This window comes from Eptesicus fuscus, chromosome 4 (genome assembly GCF_027574615.1).
Source record: "Eptesicus fuscus isolate TK198812 chromosome 4, DD_ASM_mEF_20220401, whole genome shotgun sequence".
NCBI lineage: Eukaryota > Metazoa > Chordata > Mammalia > Chiroptera > Vespertilionidae > Eptesicus > Eptesicus fuscus.
In genome coordinates, this window is record NC_072476.1 from 49,689,712 (window position 1) to 49,714,403 (window position 24,692).

The window sequence follows — 24,692 nt, forward strand, 5'->3', positions numbered from 1 at the left end:
TGGAGGTAGCAGCAAGAGAACTTGCTGACGGAGTGGTTGTGAGATTTGAGAAAGTGAACACAAGGGTGTTCCTCAATATGTGGACTTGAGCCACTAATTAAAGGTGAGACCATTTGCTAAGTGGAATACTGTGAGAGCAGCAGATTTGACAAGTTAAACTTGAGATTATCAGCTCAATTACTGAATGAAATAATCAAATTCTAAGCCAGTCTTTTCAATGAAATTCACTTTAAGTGTCTTATTCATACAACCGAACTGTCATACCTTATATATAGCAGATATAAAATGGTAGAAATAACTACAGCATTATTTTTACATATTCAAGAACTATGTTACAGGATGATGACTTTTAGTAGGTATGTTAAAAATAGAAAACCTTCATATATAAATTTCAAAACTGTGTGCATTTAATTCTATTTTTAAAACATAGGTGAAAAATATCTCAGAAACCAAATTTCCAAAATTTGGTTTCTCTGACACTGAGCTCCACCTGCTGGTAATTTCTTATCTCTATGATTTACACTATGAAAAGGAATTGAAATATTAATGTTAAAGTGGAATATAGCTTCCACCATAAATGTAGTGAAAAGCCATCATGGTAATTTTTTCTTTCTTTTTAAGCACCATTTATTGAGTTTAGCTATATGCCTAAAACTGCACTAAACATATTTACAAACATTGTCTCATTAGTGTTCAAAATAATTCTATGAGGTTTCTACAAATTGTTCCACATTTTACCAATTAGGAAATTTATCTTAGAGAGGTTGTTTGACTTGGTCTATGGTTATATATTTAATAGCATAGAGAGGCTTTGAGCAAAGTTTTCGCTACCATTTTGTTCGCTTAGCAAACAGGAAACACTGCTTGGATAGAACTTAAAATATAATATCACAAAATTTTGAATGTGAATGTGCCACTCTGATTCTGATAAAATTCTTTCATCTCCTCAACCTTCAATATTCTCATCTGAAAGACAGGAATAACTCCTTCATTTTGAAGGACTGTTTGCCAGTAATATTTTACATACTTAGCATACTGTCAATTAGTTTCTTTTAATAATTTTCCTTAAATAACATATTAGAGCAACCTAACATATGAGGCTTTTACATTGCCAAATATTAATGGATCAAAATAAATGTCTGTTAAAGAATAATTTGGGGGGATGAGGTATTTATAATAACAGCATAAATGAAGCTGGTGCATTTTCATTCTCAATGCTTTCATCTAATGGCCTCTCAGACACTGTCCATTTATTAAGGGCTTTGCAAGTAGGTTGTGATTATTTTCTTTCCAGCTCAATCTGTATCATTATCATGGCTGATTTTTACACTCAAGGCCTCCAAATTCCTTGGATGTCTTCATCTCCAACAACGCTCATTCATGCTCAACTTCCGCATCATATCTGCCCTTCATAATTGAGACTTAACCAGGCAGAAGTGCTTCGCTTGAAGATTTTAGACCACACCTGTTAGCTTTGTATAAACCTCTTACTTACTCCAATTACACTTGGTTCTTAAACTAGATTAGTATAATCATCCCTAAACTGACCCAAGATTATTCTCCGAGGCCATACTTCCTTTCTCCCACTCCTCTTTCTTCCATGGGGAAATATCTGGCAATTATGTTAGGGATGAGACAATATAAGGCCTTTAGTTAGGTCATTTAGAGAAATTTGATATTTAGCCTAAAAGTAATAAGAAGTCATTGTGCCCCGGCCAGTTTGGCTCAGTGGATAGAGCGTCGGTCTGCAAGACTGAAGGCTCCCGGGTTCAACTCCCGGTCAGGGCACGTGCCCGGGTTGCGGGCTCCATCCCCAGTGTGGGGCGTGAGGAGGCAGCCAATCAATGATTCTCTCTCATCATTGATGTTTCTATCTCTCTCTCCCTCTCCCTTCCTCTCTGAAATCAATAAAAATATATTTTTTTTAAAAAAGAGGTCATTGTAACCATTCTTGTAGAGATAAATATAACCAGATTTGTTCTGATTTAAAATTTTAAAAGATTACTTTGGCTGGAGTATGGAGAACAGGTTGGAAGAAAGCCACTATAGTTGGTGATAGATAAGTGAAATAACGCATTATCTCCTAATTGCATTTCTTAGTCATTATTTTTATTACTATTGGGATTGAAAAAATGTTCATATTTTTATTGAAGTTTATATTCCCTCTAATTATTACAAATTTCTTATTCATGTTCTTTGCCCACTTTTAATTGGTGCATTACTTTTTTATAAACTAATTTGGATGACTCACTTATATATTGAAAAACATTAATCCTTTATCATGTTTGCAGTACATAATATTCCCAGTTTTTATTCTGTAATTTGTTTTACAACATAAAAAATTGTTCACTTATATTTTATTTAGTAGTTTTGTGTCTTTATCCTAATATATAAAAACCCTGGGTCCATCACATCCACAACAACTGGAGGCTCGACCAACCAGAAGTCAGTCCTGCAGTCAGTGATGGGTTGCCGTGGTTACAGGCGCAGTGACCCAGCACTGACTGCTGAGGGGTCTGCAAATCAGGCCTTGAGAGAGGCCTGAAGAGAGAAGCAGGGTCTGATCTGTAGCCTCTGTGGCAGCTGCTGATCAGCACTTGCCTCTCTCTTTCTCTCTGAGCCTGGCCAGCAGCCGCGCCTCCATTTCTCGCCAGGCCTCCACCAGGGCTGCTGATCAGCCACGCCTTTCTGATCAGGCCCAGAGATAGGCCCAGAGACGCTGACTGGCATAAAAACTGACCAATTAGAACCAAATCTGGGTGAACTGTGAGGAGCCAATGGGTGCCTAGGAGGTGGAGCTTTTGACTCTGACTGGCATAGAAACCAACCAATCAGAACCAAATTGGCCAGCAGAGGAGGGCAGTTGGGGGCAAGATCAGGCCGACAGGGGATGGCAGTTAGGGGTGATCAGCCAGGCAGAGGCAGTTAGGGGTGATCAGGCCAGCAGGGAAGGGCAGATGGGGGTGAGATCAGGCCGGCAGGGGAGGGCAGTTGGGGGTGATCAGGCCGGCAGGGAGAGCAGTTAGGAGCGAGATTAGGCCAGGAGGGGAGGGCCGTTGGGAGCGGGATCAATCTGGCAGGGGAGGGCAGTTGGGGGCAATGAGGCCAGCAGGGAAGGACAGTTGGGAGTGACCAGGCCTGCAGAGGAGCAATTAGGGGCATTAGGCAGGCAGGCAGAGTGGTTAGGGGATGATCAGGATGGCAGGCAGAAGTGGTTAGAGGCAATCAGGCGGGCAGGCAGGCAAGTGGTTAGGAGCCAGCAGTCCCAGATTGTGAGAGGGATGTCTGACTGCCAGTTTAGGGATCGGGCCTAAAACGGCAGTCGGACATCCCCCGAGGGGTCCCATATTGGAGAGGGTGCAGGCTGGGCTGAAACCAGTGAGGTAGCAGAAAAAACTAGAGGCCCAGTGCACAACAATTTTTTTATATTTGTATAATAAATCTTAAATTTATTTTTATGTGGCATGAGTTTAAGATATAAATTTACATTTATCAAACATAGAGCAGCAAAAAGAGAGAGAGAGAGAGAGAGAGAGAGAGAGAGAGAGAGAGAGAGAGCCTTACACTGGTCTGCAGGACTGTACGACCTAAATGCCTATTACTTCTCTAGCTTTGTCCCCTATTATTCTCTCTCACTCTGTTCCAACACACTGGCTTCCTTGTTCCTCAAAAACATGAAGCTGACTCCTGTCTCAGGCCTTTCAACTGCTTTTCCCACTGCCTGGAATAATCTCATGCCAAAGAGTTTCATCACTTGCTCCCTTAGTTCTTTCAGATTTCTTCATAAAAGCTATTTTACCAGTGAAGCTTTCCTTGACAAACTTATATATAGAAACACATCCCAGCACCCTTTTCCTGCCATCTAGCTTTATTTTTCTCTAAGGAATTCACCACCACCTGACATACATATATGTGAAAGGCCCATGAGGACAGAAAACTTATCTTGATTTTGTTCACTACTGCATTTCCAGAATATAAAATGGCACCTAAAAATAAATAAATAAATAAAATGGTACCTGGCACTGGATACTAAATATATATTTGTTGAATAAATAAATGGGGGGGGGGGAGGAGAGTAGCTGTATATACACTATTATAAAATGATACGTAAAATAAATTAAGTAAAAAAGTAAGATACAGATCAGTACTGTTTTTATTTGCATTCAATGCTTCTGGAAGGTTACCTATAAGGTAGGCAACTAAGGACTAAGGAAGGAACACTTAGACCCTTTGTACATGTTTCTTACTGATTCCTTCTCTCCACGATCCCTACCTTGGAGTGCCTCAGCCTTTGTTTCTCTTTTCTCCTCTATCTGTCCTCACTCACTTGATGACCTCATACAGTGAAGTGATTTTAAATACCATTAGATGCCTACAATCAGGGACTGAACTTCAGGCCCAAATACTTGTTTTTATGGACAAACTGAAATCTTGTTCTTCCTTATCAAAGCTGCTCAATGTGTAGTCTATTCATGCGCTTGAAACAAATTCTGTTCTTCTAATGTTCCTGCTAAAAATCTTAAAGACATCCTTGACTCTTTTCTCTCATACTCCACAATTAATCCATGGGCTCAACCTTCAAAATACATTTAGGAGCTAAAAAGTCCTTGGCACTTCAGTGCTATCATCCTTGCTCAAACAGTCATTTTCTATACCCTGGGTTAGCATTCTTCCATCTCTGCTCCCCTTAAGTATATTCTCAACACAGTTATAATGATCCATTTCATTAAAAGTCAGAGCATGTCATTCCTTTGTTATAACCCCCCTTACACCAATGCCTTCCCATTCCATACAGAGAAAAGCCATAATCCTTAATCATGGTCTGCAAGGCCCTTAGATCTGTTCTCCATTATTTCTCTAATCTCACTCTCTATATACTTCACTTTCCGCTCCACTCAGACCTCCTCACTGTACTCTGAACAGTCCAAACATGTTCCTGTCTTATTGCCTTTGTAAAAATGTACCCTCTGACTGGAATGTTCTTTCCCCAGAAATTAAGTAACATCCTAGCTGTTCATGTCTGTTCAAATGTCACATTCCCAGTGATGCTTATCTTACCTTGCATTTAAAATTATGTCCCAACATTTGACCCTCTAAACCCCCAATCCTCTACCCTGCTCAATTTCTACCCTTTGGCACTTATTATCTTTCATTATAAATACACAGTTTATTTTATTTACTAAGTCACTCGCTACAGAATATAATCTCTAAGAGAGATTTCTTATAAGTTTTATTCACTGATGTACCCACAGCATCTAGAAATGAGCTTCACATATAACAGGTGCTCAAAAAACATTAAGTGAATAAATAAATGAGACATACTTATTCACAGAGAATTATTGTGTGATAGTTAGTATTTATCATTCTCTCCTTTGTATTCTGGGCAAAATTAGACATGGTGAAAAAAGACAGCATTAGAAAGCATCTCTTCCTGACAGAGATGATTTTATTATCTGCTGCCACAATTTTTTAAAGATTTCTGTAAATTAATAGACGGGTTTTAATTTTCATCAAATTATATTGCCAAAATAAACATCACTACATCACCCGGCCAGCATGGCTCAGTGGTTGAGCATTGAACTATGAGCCAGTTGAGTATTGACCTATGAGCTATGGTTTGATTCCTGGTCAGGGCACATGTCCAGGTTGCAGGCTCGATCCCCAGTAGGGGGCTTACAGGAGGCAGCCAATCAATGATTCTCTCTCATCATTGATGTTTCTCTCTCTCTCTTCCTCTCCTTTCCTCTCTGAAATCAATAAAAATATATATATTTTAGCCGAAACCGGTTTGGCTCAGTGGATAGAGCGTCAGCCTGCGGACTGAAAGGTCCCAGATTCGATTCCGGTCAAGAGCATGTACGGTGGTTGCGGGCACATCCCCAGTAGGGGGTATGCAGGAGGCAGCTGATCAATGTTTCTAACTTTCTATCCTTCTCCCTTCCTCTCTGTAAAAAATCAATAAAATATATAATATATATATATGTATATATTAAAAATCACTACATTTACGATATTAACCTGACTATACAATCCTAATCCTGATTACACACCTGGGAGTATCTATAAAAATGTGCAATCCAGGCCCCATTGCTTTCCAGTGGTATAGGCCTGAAGGCATTCTTCCATAGAAGCATTCACCACCACAGAGTTAGTGTTTGGTTAACAGTGCCTTTAATTAGGATCATATGGAATAATTAACTGTCTCTCTTACCTAATATTTTCCATGATGTCATAGTTTAATTTTTAGTTCTTTCAATTCTTCCAACATTCAACTAAATTTCTCTTGTTTAAATTTTACACCACTTATAAAGATGGAATTTATAAGGAAGAAATACCAATAGAATTGCTTATGTTAATTTCAGGCTTTTCTTAAAATATTATTCATAAAATAATGCTTAATTATGCAAAAAGTTCACTTATATAGGTGGGAGTATTACTAAGTTTTAAGAATTATGCATTGCAAATATTTCTACTTGTTTTATAAAATACTCTGTAAAATCACACTAATTGGCATCAATTTAAGGAATGAGTAATTTACAAAATGTTACTTTATTACTTTGAACTACATATATTACATTAGTCCTTTGTAATTTCCTTAAAAATTATTAAAGTCATTGTTTCAATGAATACCTGATATATTTATAATTAGCATTTTAATTATTTAAAATAAATTGGGTAAAGTGAAATATGTGACATCACTTTGTAAAAATTTACAAGGTATTATCATTATTGAATAAATGGCTACAAGAGAAATGTGAAAGTGCCAGGAAGCATATATAATTTAAAATGTATTATACATTCTCTCTGAAACATTATTTATTCATTTGTTTAAAAGGCTTCTCTTCAATGATTATGAAAGATAAAAAAAGTCTAAATGATCGTAAGCTCTTAATAAATAAGAATTAATGAATCAATATATTTTAAATGTCAAAGTGAAGTTTTTAGTTGTAATTATCAAATCAGAATATGCTACATCTAGTGATATGAATAACTACCTTTTTCTATCATAATAATAATGCCAAAAGGGGTCATATGCACACAGAATTACCTAAAATTAATGAGATGGCCAGTTTTAACCTATCTGCCACTAAATCAAGCTATTAAGTAACCAATTCTACACCCACATGGAGACAAGAAAATATTATTAACCATACACAGAAAACAAAATGTTTACTAGCTAAGGTTTTCAAAAACCTGATAAAAGAAAAATCTTTAGAAGTTCCTCTGAAAGATTGCACATGCCAGATAGTTATCAAGAATCATAAGCAATAAAGTGAGGTCCTTTTGATCTGATGGGACAGTAAAAGAGAACAAAGCATTATAACTCATAATTCACAATGTAAGATATTTGAATCTGTTTAACATTCAAACTATACTATTCAGAACCACATAAACCAAAAATTACTAAAATATTAACTACTAGTGGCCCAGTGCACAAAATTCATGCACGGGGGGGGGGGGGGGGTTGTCCCTCAGCCCAGCCTGCACCCTCTCCAATCTGGGACCCCCTCAGTGGATGTCTGACTGCCAGTTTAGGCCCATGGGATCAGGCCTAAGCCCGCAGTCGGACATCCCTCTTGCAATCTGGGACTGCTGGCTCCTAACTGCTCACCTGCCTGCCTGCCTGCCTGATTGCCCCTAACCACTCTGCCTGCCAACCTGCTCGCCCCTAACTGCCCCCCCTTGCCAGCCTGATAGCCCCCACCTGCCCCCCCTGCTGGCCTGCTCGCCCCCAACTGTCCCTCCCTGCTGGCCTGTTCGCCTCCAATTGCCCCCCTACCTGCCTACTTGCCCCCAACTGCCCTCCCCTGCTGGCCTGCTCACCTCCAACTGCCCTTCCTGCCAGCCTGCTTGCCCCCAACTGCCCCCCCCCCCGCTGGCCTGATCACCCCCAACTGCCCTCCCCTCCTGGCCTGACCACCCCTAACCACCTCTGCCTCAGCCCTGCCACATGGCTTTGTCCAGAAGGACGTCCGGAAGGTCTCCCAGTCTAATTAGCATATTACCTTTTTATTAGTATAGATAGAGCCCTGGTGTACGGGTGGGGGCCAGCTGGTCTGCCCTGAAGAGGGTCCTGGATCAGGGCAGGTGTCCCCTTGGGGGTGGGGCTGGCCTGGGCAAGGGGCCTGGGTTGGTTGCAGGCTGCCCACACCCCCATCAGGGTGGGGGTCCTCACTGGGGGGCGTGGCTAGCCTGGGTGAGGGGTTGAGGGCCTTTTTCAGGCTGGCCACAAACCCTTGGGGGTGGGGGTCCCCGCTGGGGGTGTGGCCAGCCTGGGTGGGGGCTAAGGGCCCTTTACAGGCTGGCCACAACTCCATCAGGGTGAGGGTTCCCGCTGAGGGCAGAATGGGCCTGAACAAGGGGCTGATGGTGGCTTGCAGGCTGGCCACACCCCCATCAGGGTGAGGGTCCCCACTGGGGGGTGTGGCCAGCCTAGGGGAGGGGCTAAGGGCCGTTGGCAGGCTGGCCACGCCCCTTTAGGGTGGGGGTCTCCACTGGGGGGCATGACCAGCCAGGGCGAGGGGCTGATGGCCGTTTGGGGGTGGTTTGCAAGCCAGCCAAGCTCCCGGCTTTGTCTGGAAGGACATCTAAAAGGTCTCAGGAAGGTCCCCCAGTCTAATTAGCATATTACTCTTTTATTAGTATAGATAGTATCATTATCTATGATGGTTCTTTATATGGACTGCACCCAACTATCCACAGACAAAGCCAAGGACATAGCTCAGGCTTTTTCACCCTTGCCACTATTGACATTTTGGGTTAATTTTTTGTTGGGTGTGTGAAGTGAGGGGCTGTCCTGTGCACTGTAGAATGTTTAGCAGCATCACCAGACTTTACACACTAGATAACAATAGCAATTACTAACTGTGAAACTCAAATTCATTTAAAAAATAAATAAATAAAAACACTGACAAGTCTCCTGGGGCAGGGGTGGGGATAGAAGGGTGAGTACAACTGCCCCTTGGTGAGAACCACCAACATAAGATGAAAGAAGAAAGGAATGAAGAAATAAAGGGAGACAGGGAAAGTATTTGTACTAGGTATTCTTAAACAGTTAATAAAACTATATAAAATAAGTTTACTTTCTAGTTGGTGAATTTAAATGTGTTTATTGTAGTTTAAGGATATTTGTAAGAAAAAAATCTTATTGTGAAAACAATAAACACATCTCAGATAAATAATATTCTACTGTTCTTAAGAAAAAAATTAATAAATAGCTTTCTCCTTATTTCTTACTTCTATCTTAAGAATAACACCCTACCTTCCTGCTGTCTCCCAGGAATAAAAACAATTGCAGTCTTTGTTTTCAGTTCTGAAGGCAAGAGAAGAGCTTTTTCCTTTGACTCTACAGGTGGTTCCTGAAAGTGCTCACCAGGTGACCTGAAGGTGACTGACAAGTCTATTTTGCATTTATAAACAAGTTTAATAGGACCTGCATATTAACAAGAGCAACAATTTGTTATAGAATGAGAATTGACTTTTGTATTCACTTATTACCTACATACCACTCTTCTGGTTTCTTGTTTGATTACTCTTTGGCTTACCATAGATGTAACTGATCGTGCATCTTCTTCATAATTTATTACCGGAGGTGGCTCTTTTCCATCATTTTCTTGCACTTTTTGCTCTAGTAATTCTTTCTGTGCTGTAAACTTTGCCTCAGTGCACCTCAGCTGCTGCACAGACTGTTTCAGCTCTTCAAGTGTCTGTCTTTGGCTTATCAGCAGCACAATACTAAAAAAGAACACATTAAGTATTGACTTCTTTAAGAAATGCAGACTTTAAAGAAACCTTATATATAAAGAAATCTTATATATGCTATTGTTTTCATCTTTATGAATCCTACAGAATCAGAAGAATTAGGAAACTAAATAGATTTTGAGTCATCACAGAAGTAGCATTAACAAAATGGAAGAAAATGTTTGGAAGCCCAAATCAAATTCAAGATACTTTCAAATATATTACGGTCTATAGCATTCATTTTATTTTATAGCTAAACCATCTACCTCACAGAGTACAGACACTTAAGTCCAGAAGCGTAGGGCCTAAAATGAATTAACATGACTGAAGAAGAATCTTAAATGTACTTCATATCTCACATGGAATATAGCTAGGGTCAAATCTGTGCCTAGAGTAAAATAAATCAAATCAAGATGACAGCCTGGGACCATGTTGTTTGTATATTGGGAAAACTGTGTGTTCAGAGTTGGGGAAAGCTGTTCTAACTAACACTGAGGGCTGAGCTGTTAATAAGGGAATGAGCATAAGTCCCCAAATCTTTCCAATGTCATCACTATAAAAACAAAAGACTTTCCAATCCCTCCTTTAGAGAACTACATAGCCACATGGTGCCTTATTGTGACTTTTTACCCCTTGGAGGCTGCCTCTAGTGGAAATTTCAAACTAACTCACCATATTTAAGCCGCACACACAAAAGAAAACCCAGGTAGTGGGGAACAACTTTGGAAACACTGTCATACATAGTATAATAATATCTTAAAGAACTGTGCCATGCACTACTAAAAGTAAGTTATTTATATGTAAGAGACAATAGATTGTCAATAGAGGAAGCTTCAAAGTTGGAGAATAAGGTCAGAAAGTTAACTTCTTCAAATAGAACTTAAAAGGATCAACATAAACTGGGTAAGTAATCGAAGGCAGAAGGAACTCACGGTAAGAGAGTTTTATTTATAAATATGATGCTGATTGATATTTTGAAACTCAATTCCAATCAAATTGAGTAGGAAGCAACCTCAGTGATGCTCTAAAGAAATCTGAAATCTCCTCAATTATATTGCAATGAATTTCAGGAGATTAGCCCAACAAAAAGGCAGAGAATTGATTAATGTAAAAAGGTTACATTCAGTGAAAATTTATTTATATAACACTAGAGGCCCGTGGCACGAAATTCGTGCACGGAGGGGGGTTGTCCCTCAGCCCAGCCTGTACCCTCTCCAATATGGGACCCCTCAAGGGATGGGCAGTTGGACATCCCTCTCACAATCCAGGACTGCTGGCTCCCAACTGCTTGCCTGCCTGCCTTCCTGATTGCCCCTAACCACTTCTGCCTGCCAGCCTGATCACCCCCTAACCACTCCCCTGCCAGCCTGTTTGCCCTCAACTTCCCTCCTCTGCCGGCCTGGTCACCCCTAACTGCCCTCTCCTGCAGAGTTGATCACCTCCAACTGCCCTCCCTTGCAGGCCTGGTCCTTCTCAACTGCCCTCCCTTGCAGGCCTCCCTTCTCAACTGCCCTCTCCTGCTGGCCATATTGTGGTGGCCATCCTGTGTCCACACGGGGGCAGGATCTTTGACCACATGGGGGCAGCTATATTGTGTGTTGCAGTGGTGAGCAATCTGCACATTACTCTTTTATTAGATAGGATAGAGGCCTGGTGCAGGAGTGGGGGCCAGCTGGTTTGCCCTGAAGGGTATCCCGGATCAGGTGGGGGTTCCCTTGGGGCATGAGGCAGCCTGGGTGAGGGGCCTGTGGTGGTTTGCAGGCCGGCCACACCCCCTGGCAACCCAAGCAGAGGCCCTGGTATCTGGAATTTATTTTCCTTCTACAACTGAAATTTTGTAGCCTGGAGCGGAGCCAAGCCTGGGGATCCCTCCGAGGCTGGCAGCCATTTCTGTTGGGGTTATAATTGAAACTTTGTTGCCTTTAGCAGGTGGGCCCGGCCAGGGTGTGCAAAAAGCTTTGCTCCCCTGTTGCCGGCGGCAACCCTGGCCTGCTCTCTCAAGCTCCATTCTGCTGCCATTTGTTTGAATTTGTTTACCTTCTATAATTGAAACTTTGTAGCTTGAGTGGAGGCTTAGGCCTGGCAAGGGCAGGCGGAAAGCTTGGCTTCCTCTGTTACCTAGGAAACCTTGCTCTCTGTGGCTGTAGCCATCTTGGTTTGGGTTAATTTGCATGCTCGCTCTGATTGGATGGTGGGCGTGGCTTGTGGTGTGTCGGAGGTATGGTCAATTTGCATATTTGTCTATTATTAGGTAGGATTCTTGAAAAGACAAAATTGTAGAAATGGAGCACAGATTAAAGGATACTGGGGACTTAGAAGGGGGTGGAAAGCAGTGTAGCTACAAAAGTACAATATGAAGGAATCCTTGCAGTGATGAAAAGGTTCTAAGTCATGACTGTATCAAAGTCAATATCTACAATTATAATATTAAATTATACTTTTCCAAAATGCTTCCATTGGGGCAAAGTAATTATAAAGTACATGGGACCTCTATTAAGTCATATACATAGACAGCAATCTATAATTACCCCAAATTAAAAATTTAATTGGGCCCTAGCTGGTTTGGCTCAGTGGATAGATTGTCAGCCTGCGGACTCAAGGGTCCTGGGTTCGATTCCGGTCAAGGGCATGTACCTTGGTTGCGGGCACATCCCCAGTAGGGGGTGTGCAGGAGGCAGCTGATCGATGTTTCTATCTCATCGATGTTTCTAACTCTCTATCCCTCTCCCTTCCTCTCTGTGAAAAATCAATAAAATATATTTAAAAATTTAATTGAAATATATATCACTGTTGCTGTCATCATGCTTCCTCTGGTAAGGTGAGGCTTTTGTCGTATCATGTGCCCTGGGTTCCTAAATAATCTGTTTTAGGGACAGGCCTTTTTTATTCTCCTTCAGAAGTTCTAAGTATCTACTACATTGTACCACATTGTATTTAGAAATTCTGAGATACTATCCTACTATCAAGAATTAGGTTAAAATAAAAATACCTTGGTTTTTATTTTAGTGGTTTTTAAAAACAATGAGACTTGAAGGGGCAGCATATGCCCTATTATATGGCTGTGGTCAATTTTCATGTCTTATAATGAAGTCAATAAGCAATACTAGCTTCTTCCAATTAATCCTATTAAGCTCTATGTATAATGACAATTTCACATACATTAACATCTTGCTTTTGTTCAATAGTTTTTTTAAAATATTGCTGTAATCACTATACAACACACTATACAATTATTTTATATAACACCACTGAGCAAACAATTGTGTATATTTTAATAAGAAGAAACTTATAGTAAATACATGATTAAATAATACAAGATGCATAAGAAGCCATAAAGTAAATTTAAAAAACGGAAGGGATCAGAACCTATGCATGTGCTACTTATCGCTATCTCAAACTCCTCTTCATGTGGATGGCACCTTCTGTCTTTCAGGTCTCAGCAAAGATGCCATTTCCCAGGAGACCCCTGGCCACCTATCTTAAGTAGGTGCTCCTCTATTCTATCAGAACTACCTATTTCACAGCAATTATGACAATTGTTAATTTCTTGTGTTGTATTGGCGCATTCCACAAAAGTATAAGCTTCATGAGACATGTAGCCATATATGTCTTACCTTTCATTGTATTCACACCACTTAGCAGACATGCAATAAATATTGTTGAATTAATTTCCTATTTACATAGCACATTTTTTGGTAATACGGGTAATTTTAAAGTGCTGAGTCCAAGTTAAAAGTACCCTGAATTTGCAGACTAGAACAATATTTTAGATGGTTCAATTCTTACCTTCCCTACAGGCTAGATGTGGCATTTTGCAAGTCTCTTAAAACTTCTGGGCTACAGATATCATATAATTTGAAAGACAATTATGAATCAAAAGCTCTCTTCAGATCCTGCATGGCTCCAGGAGTTATGATTTTATGATGTAGAAAGTATTTTTAAGTACTAGGTGATATTGGTACAAGATTAATCATTCTCTTTTTGAAACTAAAACCAAGCACTAAAACCAATAGTAATGTTCTAGCTCTTTATGCCACTGAGTCATAAAAGACATATGCTTGGTATATTGTCCCATAAACTATTTTCTAATACAGTAGTCAAGGATCATAAATCAAGTGAATATTTATATTATTTCCAGTTGAGTAAACATACTCTAAAAGTAATGAGTAAAGGTATGTACACTAGAGTGATGCTTTATGTTATATTAAAATCATACCATTTCTAGTGGTTGGCTTTACCTTATTTTTTTAGATAAAATTCTGCAACATTTCAACTGAGGGCTACTTTATTTATATGAGCTAAAATTCTGCTCTTGTGTGAATTTCATGTTATATAAAAATCATTCTCTAAGTTCACTTTTCACTTTATATTACTCAATTATAGGAATCAAAACTATCAAATGATTTCTTATATAATTTATTTTGTCACTATTATTATAAGATGTTTTAAAGATAATTACTTAAATCCAAATTTACAGGTTTTAACTTTAGTCCTTTATTATATTATATTTTGATAGATCCAATAATGGTATTTCTATTAAGCACAAAATTCAGTATGATTCCATTAATTTAAGAATGTAAATAGTATTTGTGAGGAAATGTAGTTTTATTGTTTTTGTTATTTTCAAGTAGCATTGTAATGAAGCTAATGTGTTACAGAGTAAAAATAATTCTAAATCTACTTTTAAAACTGAATAAAAATTGATTTTAATTATTTAAGTGCACTTAAATACACATATACACACACAAAAAGGAAACAAAATTGAAAATCAAACATTTCCCCAGAATCCCTGAAGACTATTTGTTTAGCAAAATACTTTAACATGTTATTCAAAGACAAACTTCAACCCTACTAATATCTAAATTAATGAGATTCCACAATGACTATTTCGTTATGTAAATATTCTTAACATTTTTAAGATTTTTTTATTGAAGCTAGCAATAAAACCCCCATGGTAACGAAGGGCTAATAGAACTTGGGTTAAACAAGACTCATCCTCTGAATTGCCTGACATAATTATCCCTTCTAATTTATTCTCCTAAGAGCACTATTAAAATCATAAGATCAAGCAAATGCTGTGATCAAAAAAGATAGAAACTTTGGAGTCAGGGACTCATGTGTTTTCTACCACTTAATAGGCATGTGATTCTAAGTTATCTAAATTCTCCTAAAGTTAAAATATGAGCAATTATACAGAAAGTAAAATAAAGATAACATTCATTGGCTTACTATATATAAAGCATCCAATAGAATGTGTAGAACAGAGTAAGAACTCAAGAAATGCTATTTCCCATATATCCACCACCCTTTACATTTAAGCCCCCTCTCCTCTACTCCCATTCTCATCTCCTGATAAATATAAATAGGTGAAGGAACATGGATCACACTGATTATGTAGATAAAGAGAGAGTCAAAGTCAACGATTTGAGTCAAGAAAGCACTCATTTGTGGAATATAAGGAACAACATAAACTGATGGGGGAAAAAATAGATCCAGAAACAGAGAAACATCAATCAGAATGTCAAACCTCAGGGAAGAAATTGTGAGGTAACCTGAAACCCAAGAATGCTCGAGAACGCCTTTCCAGCCATGCTAGCAATCATCAGATGTAAGGTAATTTTACCCGGGACAAGCGGGTAAGTATTTTGGACTTATGCTCCTGACTCTTCATGGGTAAGACCACTCATATAGGCTGATCCCCTGATTAATGTAGTCACCAATAATACCAAACACCTTGGTTATCCAGGAGGTCCATGGGGGGGGGGGGGGGGCAGAAAGTATAAATACACAGGGGTCTCCACCCAGCTTCCCTTTTGTATAACACAAAATCAAAACAATGCCCCTTTGTGTGTAAAATTAAAGAGAGGTTTCTGGCTTGTGTGGACACCAAAGAAAGGGTGTCACTACTATCACTACTTGCCCGTGGTAGAAGTGCAGAGAATGTAACCAAGACCTTGTCTATACAAAAAGAAATAGACAGCCAGTTTGAAAGGGTATTGCCATGGACTAGAACAAAGAATATCCTTAATAATATCATGATATTATTCTACACTGTCATTAAAAATTTTCCCAGACTTGGATCACCCCCATTACATATAATAATTCCTCACACCCATGGGGGGGGGGGGGAATATCTAGAGATGTGTTACGTTTGGAGACAAGCATAGCACATCTCTAGATATTTTAGAATTACAACAGCATATTATATAATTACCCCAAACAAACTTACAAACTAATTCTTTGAATGTCTGGCAACAATTTAAAAAGGACATGAAAGGGTTTAATCCCTTCCACTATGTAGAGGGCCCCCTGGGAAGGCACCTGAGCATTCTAAATTGGCCCCTCTTGCCCTTTTAGCCAAGAGGGACCTGCTTCTCACAATCCAATTGTCCACAGCTGTTGCCTGAGCTTCTGTTCATGCCAAGGGTGAAACCTCATGATGGCTGGTACCAGGGATGTGTCTCTCGCCCAGTGGGGTGAACTGGGCCTCCTTGGAGAAGAAACCTGGGTTCCACAAGATATGTGATCAGTGCTGGGACCCTGCCAGCAGGCGAGGGGATCCCAAGACAGGTGCTGGGCGCGGAGGCCATGGGGGCATAGGCGACCAAGGAGACAGAACTAAACCTCACATCACCCTGCTTGGCCCGGAGGATGGCTGGTTAGCCAGAGACGGGTAAGATTCCTCAGGGAAGGAACAACCTAAGACAGGCACAGTCGCACAGGGGCCATCAGGAGAGAACTTGGGGGTCAACAGAGGTGGGGCACAGACCTTCACCCCCCCCCAAGTTTGCAGGGGCCTGAACCCTCACCCCTGCTGAAGGAGATCTCCTGCCCCCATGGCTGCTCAGCTTCACATGCCCAGCTCAAATCGGGACCCAGGTAACAGAGACTTGGCCGACAGCAGATGCCCTCTCACTGCAACAAGACTTGATGGAGATGTCTTGCACCCACGATCCGGGGAACTGGGGTCTAGAATATCTAAATCCAGCCTAGCACCAGGAATGCTCAGGGCCTACTCAAGAAGGCAAATAATCCTCTCCACTAATAATTATAGGGTAAAACAAGATGGTTGTTAGAGTATTAAATTTGACAGTAAAATAGTAGTCAAGTTTTCAGACTTATTTAAATTGGCCAATCAAAATAAGCAAATACTCTAGAAAAATCAATTGTACTGGACAAAAAAAGCTGTTACTAAAGTGTTAACTAAAATTTTTATTGGTAGTTCATCTCATGGTAAAATTGCGTAACATATAATGAACCTAAAGCAGTCACATTTTAGTGCAAAAAAGTAAAATTTAAAAGCTATCAAGATTACAGCATAAAATTTCCAAAAGCCTCCCAATATTTAAACCAAAAAAGGGGGGATAGTAGAAGAATATCATGTAAGGAAAAATATCCTGCAAATAAATTACATCTAGAAAATTTTTACTTTAGAAAATTAACTTTCATTTGTAATGCTAACAGCAAGTCACCCAGGTAAAACATACATGGTATCAAAACAAGCCAAAGGAAAATCATTTGGGCAAAAAAATGAAAAAGGATCGCAAGTCAAATTTATAGAAAATATTCCTTTATTAACTTTTGGTCGAGAATATATTTGTATATTTTCAGAAAACAACTCCGAGACATGTGGATTCCTGCGTCAGAGAGGAATTGACAGGAGTGCTCCAGCCATGAAGTCAGAAGAGAAACAGTCCAGAGATGGAAGACGCTGACGATGCCTTGCCATACTAGCAGTCAGCAGATATGCATCACTGCAGATTGCCCAGGACCAAACCAGAGAGGGTCGGACCTGCAATACCACCGTTTGTCCACCATCCAGAGCTGCAATATCATTGCTGTTATGAACACATTAACAACTGCTGGACATGGAAACCGGGACTCAAAAGAACTTTTGGCCCAGAGGGAGGCTCACTACAGACTGATTCATTTGCCTCTCAGCATAACCATTATTGCTTGTCTCATTTTCAGTTCCTATAAGTGTATTCCTAGTATCACACGAGCTCACTCATCTAGGGGAAATGATGAACAGCATAGACTGAGGAACAAGAACAGCAATGATCGGACTGTCGGACCTCAGAGGGAAAGTAGGGGAGGGTGGGGACAAGGGAGACAGATCAACCAAGGGACTTGTGTGCTTGCATATGAGCCTAACCAGTGATCACGGACAACAGGGGGAGGGGGGCTTGCGTGTGGGGGGAATTGGGAGGGGAACGGGGGGAGGGGGTTGATGACATATGTGATACCTTAATCAATAAAGTAATTTAAATAAAATAAATAAATTAATAAATTAAATAAAAAATAAATAAAAATATATATATATATATTTACTTTAAAATAAAATTTGTTTGTAGTATAAAATAAGTTAAAAAAAAAAGCATACCAAAAAAAATCAAAGAAACCCACAACTTCTAGATTAAGATAACACTTGAAGATTGCCTCTTCCAACAATATATGGCCATACATGCTGGTGAGAGGGTCAGCTACCTTATTGTCTTTCTTTATAACCACTAAATTTTAAAACAGGAGTCATTTACAATGTGTTCATTTACAAGCTGTAAAAAGTAGAACTACTTTGTCTTCTGTACACATGGGAAGAAATTTATTTGCAAATAGAAAAAAGCAAAAGATAATTCTATTTTGAATGTAATATTAGCAATGGTTGATAGATTTTATTTTTATAATCCAAATAGAAGATTTAGTGATACAAAACTGAAATTTTTCAGATTAAAGGAATGCCCAGAGTAACTTAAATTTCTATTCTCACCTCTGAAAGGCTCAGTGACTCCAATATGATATTTAACACCAAGCAGTAATAAGAACCATCCTATAAATGAGAGGTGCAGGCTCCTACCATGCTGGGTTGTACAATAGGATGGATGGTGCTGCCATTCACTGAAATAAGGAATACTAAGAGTGAACTAGGTTGGATTGAATTGGGTTGGATTGAAATTTTTAATTCAGCCTCGGACACAGAAAATTTAGAGTATTTTTAAGACATCCAAGGAGGCCTGTCAAGTAGGCAAATGACTTCATGACCAGAGAGTTCAGAGGAGAAATCTGGAAGTAATAAATGTGCATCATCTTTAGGTGATCACCCAGAGATAGAGTTCAGGGAGGTGAGTGGCATAACCTAGGGCCATGCCTTTAGTAACTCCAAAATGGATTGGCTGAGTGGAGGAAAATAGGTTTATAAAGAAAGAGTGGCCAGAAAGAGAGGAGTAAGATCTGGCATATTGGGTCCCAAAGGCCAATTGAAAAGAAGAAACATAGCCCTAGCCGGTTTGGCTCAGTGGATAGAGCGTCAGCCTGTGGAATGAAGGGTTCCAGATTTGATTCTGGTCAAGGGCATATGCCCAGGTTGCAGCTGATCAATGATTCTCTCTCATCATTGATGTTTCTATCTCTCTCTCTCTCTCTCTCTCTCCCCCTCTCCCTTCCACTCTGAAATCAAAATATATATTTTTAAAAAAGAAGAAACATAAAATCAGTAAAGTCAGATACCGTGAGGAGATCAAGTAAAACAGTTGCTAAATTTAGTAATGTAGAGATCATTAGTGATCTTACACATATCTATTTCAATAGTGATGGGCAGAAGCCAGATATATGAAGGTTGAGAACTAAGTGGGAGTTGAGAAAATGCTTGTGCATAATCACTCTTAGAAAAAGTTTGACTAAAAAAACAGAAAGCGAAGACAGAGGAACTATGAAAATTTAAAAAGAATTATCTGGAGTGGGCAGAGTGATGAAGATTATTTTTAGGATCAAGACCTAAGCAAAGCCCTAACCAGTGTGGCTCAGTTGGTTGAGCATCATCCCATGCACCCAGAGGTCACCAGTTCAATTCTCGGTCAGGGCCCAGCCTGGCTCGATCCCCAGTATGGGGAGTGCAGGAGGCACCCGATTCATATTTCTTCCTCACTGATATTTCTATTTTTCTCCCCCTCTCCCTTCCTCTCTCTCTAAAATCAATAAAAACATTTTTTTAAAGACAGGCATATTTAAAAAGTGATACAGGATCCTGTTGAGAGAAAAAGGTGGACATAATATATAAAATAATGCAAATTTTCTAAGAAAGTAAGAGATGATGGGATACAAAAGACAGACACAAGAAACAGACTTAGAGTAAGGAGCAGTTCCTCTATGGAAGTAAGGAAAGAGAATGGGAACCAATGTGATGGATTTGGATATCTAGTCCCAGAAAATAAGAATTGCCACCTGATGATTCTAACTCTTTCTATAATGTAGGAGAGATATTCTTTGACTTCAGTGGGAGAGATAAGGAGATCAGAGATTTGAGAAAAGTAAATATTTGAAAGTTGTGAAAATAAGAGCAAGCATAGACCAAAGAGAGAAATCCTACACATCACAATTTCCTTGAGTTTGTGAGAGTATAACAGAAAGAACTCTACTTGGGCCAGTCACATGAAAGAAACTAATCCCTGTTGGAGATGCAAATCATTGCCAAAGTTGAATTAGAATTTTTAAATTATTTCAAAATTTACTTAAAACAGTAGAAGACATAATTAACACAAAAATTAAAAGCAGGGTTTAACAAGACAAGTAAAATCAGAGGTTTTGGAAAAACATTTACAGATCCAGAAATCAGCAAGAAAAACAATGGTGAAGCAGACTGCTATTTTTTTATAGAAGATTTTTATAGGTGAAGCAGACTGCTATTTTTTAATATGTTTGCTTCCTTCTAACACAGTAGAAGCCAATTTCTACATATAACTGGCCTGCCATTTTCTTAACAAGGAATTCACAGTGAATCTTGTGGCCAGTGATGAGGGAAAGTAAAGATAACTTTTAACAGGATTTTTCAGAAAAGTGTTTAATGTAAAATATTAAGATATATAATCTGTACACTATATTAACAAACACATGCTATTTTTCTAGAGTCCTAGAAAGTATCTAAGTTTTATACTTAAAAATGAAATTTCAGCTTCTAGAAATTTTAAATCCATAATACATGTAAAAGGAGTATTTAGTAAAATTTTATCAATTACACTTTCTTCCTTCAAGTTATTTTTGTTTTACTTACTCAGACTTCTTTTCATAGGTCTTAGAAGATTCCTCAATTCTTTTCTCCAGCTCCAGGACAGCCTCCTCTTTGTTTAATAGCATTTGCTGTGTCTGCATAAGTTCCTCTGCTAAAGTTTTCAACCTAGAATGGACAATTTCCTCATTATCAATCCATACATTAATTACATTCACTTCATACACACTCACACACACACACAGACACTCAGACATTTAAGGTTGTGATGTCCAAAACAGTAGCCAAATGTAATTTAATTTAAATTAAAGTGAAATTTCAGTCCCTTGGTTGCATTTGCCTCATTTTAAGGGCTGAACAGACACATGTGGGTAGTGGCTACCTTATTGGATGGTACAGAGCAGACCATTTTGTTGTCATTTTTTGTTAATCCTCACCCAAGGGTGTTTTCCATTGATTTTTATAGAGTGGAAGCAGGGAGGAGGAAGGGAAGGAGAGAGAGAGAGAGAGAGAGAGAGAGAGAGAGAGAGAGAGAGAGAGATACCATTGTGAGAGAGACATATAAATTGGTTGCCTCCCAGCTGGGGCGGGGGATCCAACGTGCAATCCAGGTACATGCCTGTGGTCTGGAGTCCATTTTATTAATTCCACCTCATAAAATTTATCCAAAATAATATGCTTCAATGAGTGAAAAAATATGTAATCACAGGCATGTTTATTGTGGCACTATTTGTAATTGCAATAAGCAAAGGTGAACTTACTATAACGCTAATGACACATAACCTTCAGGCACCTCACTTGCAAGATACCTTCCAAGGGTCTGTACTTAATTTATATTTGTTTTTATGTATAGTTTTGTTCTAGTCAACCCCCCCAAAAAAAATTTGTAAGCTTCAGTCTCCACAAAACCTGATTCCACCCCTGGCAATATTAACAAACTGGGAAATAATTTAAATGTCCATCAATAAATAACTAAATTCAATAATCATGTTACATGAAAGCAGTAGAACACTGTACCCTATTAAGAGTTCATAAGTATTAAGAGAACAAGGCAAAAGACTATGCACAGAATAACCCCACTTAAGTAAACAATTTATATACATGTAGTGCTTACATATACATACTGAAAAGATACATACATTTTTAAATGAATTAACACTGGAAACTAGAAATGGGGTCTATAAAATAAAGAGGGAGAACCTTGATTTTCATTGTATACCCTTCTGTAAGATTTTGCAGATTTTTATTATCTGGATGCATTAGTTAATTTTGAAGGATTTGACTGTATTTAAAGATTAAAAAACCTAAAATAATTACTATGGATAATAACAAGTTTTCAGTACTTATACAACACTTTTGTATTCCCAAACCACTGGATATCATCATCTATATCTTACATAACTCTTACAAAGACCCAACTTCTTGAAAAATTATAAATTATAAGTTTTCAATACTGTCACATTGTGATATTTGGGTTAATAAAAAAAACAAATGAAATAAGTTGACAGTTGCCTGAAGTAATTTCCTGACATCTTTATTACTGCAACATAAATGGAATAAACCTTTTTTATTAATCTCATAGCAATTTATGTATAACCTTCTATACCAATGCACAAATATGTATTAGTTTTTCTCAAAATTAAACAGAAGGTGACTTCTAATCAACCATGCAAGTTTTTGTTAAAGATAGCCACCAGCAATCTGACAAATCCGCCCATTCTATGTAACCTCTTTGTTTCCCTTAATCAACCTCTCCTAACATATCATCTGCTTCTAATATTTTGCCTATTTCCAAATCTTTCCAACTCACTCTTTCAAAAAGTATTCCCTAAAATAGCCTCATATAATTGCATATAATTCACCCAAAAAACAAACTTGAGCTAAGACTGTGAAAACAGGCAAAAACAGACTTGATAAAACCAAGGCCCTTCTTAAGACATGAGAGTATTGCAGTATTTGTCATATCACCAATTGAGAAAGTTGATTCAGACAGTTTAATAGGTAAAATCGGTTCCATTCCCACAATAGTCAGCAAACAGTTTCTATAAAGCTCTGGAGAGTAAAATATTTTAGGCTTTTCCACCAAGAGACAAAATCAAGGAATATTATATAGATATTAATATAAGAAAAAGGAGAAAAAGTATCCACAAATATTTTATTGACAAATTCAAAATATAATAATAATGATAACTGAGTATAATTTATCATAATAACAGTCTACTATGAGGATAGAAATATTTTTAGGGTGATAATGTTTACCTTCATTGAAATTCAAAGCTAGTGCTTATCATCAAAATCAGCTACAAATGTTCACTTGTTAAAGCAGATATATAATGAGATTTTATGTATTTGATCTTTGAAAATATCTTTTCACACAGATAAGTGTTGCCAAATACCATTATCAATCCATGAGCATATGATTTCAATTGAGTATATTTATTTCTTAGCTGGCATTTATAAAATTATATTACATGCTTTTTAGCATGTCACTATACTGAACATTTATCACTTCTAAAGTTAGGTGGGAACTCCTCAATTGCACAAGTGAGTGGATTTTGAAATGTCGAAATATCTGCACCAAGTTCCAAAACATGCTGCTAGAAACATAGCTTGAACTCAGAAAATGCATCAGCTACAAATTTTGTAAGAATGGTGATCTTGCTTTGTGTTTAAATGTTGGACTGCACAGGAAGTATATAAAACAACCTGACATTTCCTGGGATTCAAATAACATTAGTTGTCATCTAAATGACTTTACTGCAGTGTAAGTTATGCATATAAGCACTATATTAGCTCATAATTTTAGGTTGAATTCAATAGGAAAATTATCAAGTCTTTAGCACAAGCTAATATTCAAAACTTTGAGAATTCAATTTTCAATAACAACAGTTGAGGGAAATTTTGATTATTTAGAAATATTTCAATCTGGGCTCTGAATTAAAAACAAACAAACAAACAAACAAAAAAAAACACCAATAAAACTTTCCACTTCTAAATCATCAAAGTCTTATGTGATAGGGCAAAAGATTTTCAGTTTTAATTTCTAACAAAAAATCATGTAATAGATTATGGTAAAGTCCACCAGAGCAAATGAAGGTCATTGGTGACATGATCGATTCAATAACATATGGTTAAATTCAAATATTTTTCACAAAGTACCCGGTGATGAATAATATAATGAATAACTATAGGATTAAAACTCTTAACATTTTCATATGCTTTGTAAATTTGTTCAACTAAGCCTCTTTCTGATCCACACATATTTTTAACACCATCATTTGTTACACATCTAAAAAGAAAGATTCAACTTCAGTTTGTACTGGATTAGTGTTGTCTTAACTTCCTTGAAAATATTTTTATCTGTAGTTGACCCAGTCAGGCTATTCACAGAGAGTAAGTCTTCAGTCACTTAAAACTAGGCATTGACTTCAAATAAACAACAGCTGAGCACTTTCTGATCACACCTGCTGACTCATCAAGAGTCAGGGGAAAGCACATGAAATTATGTGAGTTGTTTTTTTTAATCAACTAATGATGTAGCTCTCAATGTCTCAGCTCTTCAAGCAAATATTCTCACTGAAAAACTAATTGTTATAACACGTTTATTTTCACTGGACATATTTTTTCAGTACTGCAATGAAGCACTACTTAATTAATTCATCATTGGTAAATGGCTTTGCTTACTTGGCTAACAAATGAGCCACCCAGAAACTTATTTTGGTTGCATTCTCATTTACATATTATATTTTTCTAAAGAAAGTCTGCTGTAATGAGGTATTCCATTTTAAGTCCTCTAAGTTTTCTGACTAGCACTGTTCTCTGAGCTGGTAATATTGAACCGCATGTGTATTTGGTAATGTAAGCATATATTGCATTATTTTAGCACAGCCAGGCTATCACTGCAAAATAAACACAATGCTTTACCATCTAATTCAAGAACAAAATAATCCAC

At 38.2% G+C, this 24,692-nt stretch overlaps 1 protein-coding gene across 4 annotated transcripts in view; it reads right to left on the bottom strand.

Annotated features, from left to right (window-relative positions):
* FER (FER tyrosine kinase) overlaps positions 1–24,692 on the bottom strand; it is a 302,725-nt gene that overhangs the window by 199,297 nt on the left and 78,736 nt on the right. For 3 of the 4 annotated variants that reach the window (XM_054715017.1, XM_028149768.2, XM_054715018.1), the window contains exons 9-10: positions 20,786–20,908; positions 9,546–9,735 (exon numbers count right to left, since the gene is read on the bottom strand). In XM_054715017.1, the coding sequence (XP_054570992.1) occupies positions 9,546–9,735; positions 20,786–20,908 (313 nt within the window). The remainder of the gene's footprint in view (positions 1–9,545; positions 9,736–20,785; positions 20,909–24,692) is intronic. The other variant, XM_054715019.1, reaches the window with a different exon arrangement.